The following is a 1989-nucleotide window of genomic DNA, read 5'->3' on the forward strand; positions in this document are numbered from 1 at the left end:
ATGGTCCCGGGGTGTTGTACCCACTCTCATAAGGCCACACTTAAGCATGACATGATGAAAAATGCCGATTAGGAATTGCTATTCAAACACTCAGTAACTTTGTAATCTTGGTGAAGTTTCCTAACCTTTATGAACCTCAGGGTTTTTGGGTTTTTTTTTCTTTTCTTTTTTTTATAAAAATGGGAAAAAATTAATGACACTTGGAATAATTAAATGAGGTAATGCATAGAAAATGCTTGGCACATATGGAGGAGTTCAGCAAATGATAATTTCCTATATTTTTCTCCCAACCAAATGGAAGAACCAGGAACAACCATGGTTAAATGAATCCAGACAGCAAGGGTATCCCTGTAGGATAAATAGCTCTGAGTTCTGAAACTGTCTCATGAACTCAACAGCTTCCATTCCATGATCAGAGATTCTTCTTTCCCTGTCAGGCAAGCTAAATACTGTTCTCCACGTGACTTTTTTATTTTTTTACTCAAGTTCACTCTTTATGTTTTGTGAAACAGTGAAAGGAGAGCTCAGAGATTCTGTTCTCAACAAAACCACCACCCCTCCCTCATACCCACATAAATTAAATTTTAAAAAATAGGACAAAATACTAAGAATTTAAGTTCCACATATGCAAGAGGTTTTTCAAGAATTCCAAAGGAGGATTCATTCTTCTCTCTTCTTGCAGCAGAGATAACTCTGGACCCAGCCACAGCCAACGCCTACCTAGTCCTGTCTGAGGATCTGAAAAGTGTGAGACATGGAGGAGTCAGGCAGCAGTTACCTGACAACCCAGAGAGATTTGATCAGTCTGCAACTGTGTTGGGTGCTCAGATCTTCATCTGTGGGAGACACTACTGGGAGGTGGAAGTGGGAAGCAAGACCGAGTGGGAAGTGGGCATCTGCAAAGACTCAGTGAGCAGAAAGGGGAATCTCCCCAAATCCCCTGGGGACCTCTTCTCACTTATAGGTTTAAAAATTGGGGATGATTATAGTCTTTGGGTCTCATCACCTTTAAAAGGTCAACATGTCAGAGAGCCTGTGCATAAGGTTGGTGTTTTCTTAGACTATGAATCTGGACATATAGCATTCTACAATGTGACAGATGAGTCCCTCATCTACAGTTTCCCTCCAGCCTCCTTCCAAGAGCCTCTCAGGCCTATCTTCTCCCCTTGCCTCCCAAATGAAGGGACAAACACAGACCCTCTTACCATCTGCTAACTGAAAAGCCACGTCTGAGGGACATGTCCCTGAGCCTCCCCGAGGATGAGGTCTAAGACCAATGGATGACTGTTAATTTAGATGATTGATGCATCGACAATATTGACGTAAGAAGATCTAAAAGAAAAGTGTCCCCCCACTCCCCAGAGATTCCATTAACTTGAGCCCACAACAAATAGCCAAATTAGACGATCAACTTCAACACCAATAAGAGAGAGCTGATTATATCCTGTGTCTTTTACCAAGTTCATTATCTAGACTACGCCATGTATGTGCTAGTCACTCAAAATGTAGAGATAGAACTACGTCCTGTATAATTATACTGTATTCCAATTATTATCCTGTATTCCACTGTCATAGGCCAGTTTTACAAATATATACCATTTTTTTCAAGTGTATTTGTTTATTTGACTCTTAAAAACTGTGCTATTTGAGTGTGTCTCTGTCTCATGGCTAGAGCTCCACATACAGGGGCAATACCAATCCCTCTGGGGAGCTGGTGCAGGGTTCTCCTTTCCAAGGTGGGTGAGAAGGACTCAGGACTCAGTCTTCTCTAAAAAGTCATATTTTGTGCCATCCCATGAGGCCTGGAGTATTTGTACTCAGGAAGGCTTATGCGTTCAGAATACTTCAAATATTTGTGTGAATGTCATTGTATCACAAATGTTACCACAACCACAAGAAGCTGGAACCTTCTGTTTATTAATGTGTTAAAAAAAAAAGACAGAGCAAAGTCTCTACTCAATAAATGTATCATGGCAATGGCTGCCAAGT

At 41.1% G+C, this 1989-nt stretch overlaps 1 protein-coding gene across 1 annotated transcript in view; it reads left to right on the forward strand.

The window, feature by feature from the left end:
* The window catches only part of TRIML1 (tripartite motif family-like 1), a 7908-nt gene extending 6693 nt beyond the window's left edge, over positions 1-1215 (forward strand). Inside the window, exon 6 of the mRNA XM_008586657.1 lies at positions 683-1215. Within this exon, the coding sequence (XP_008584879.1) occupies positions 683-1215 (533 nt within the window). The remainder of the gene's footprint in view (positions 1-682) is intronic.
* Positions 1216-1989: the final 774 nt, after the last annotated feature.

This window comes from Galeopterus variegatus, unplaced genomic scaffold (assembly GCF_000696425.1).
Source record: "Galeopterus variegatus unplaced genomic scaffold, G_variegatus-3.0.2 Scaffold4069, whole genome shotgun sequence".
Lineage (NCBI taxonomy): Eukaryota > Metazoa > Chordata > Mammalia > Dermoptera > Cynocephalidae > Galeopterus > Galeopterus variegatus.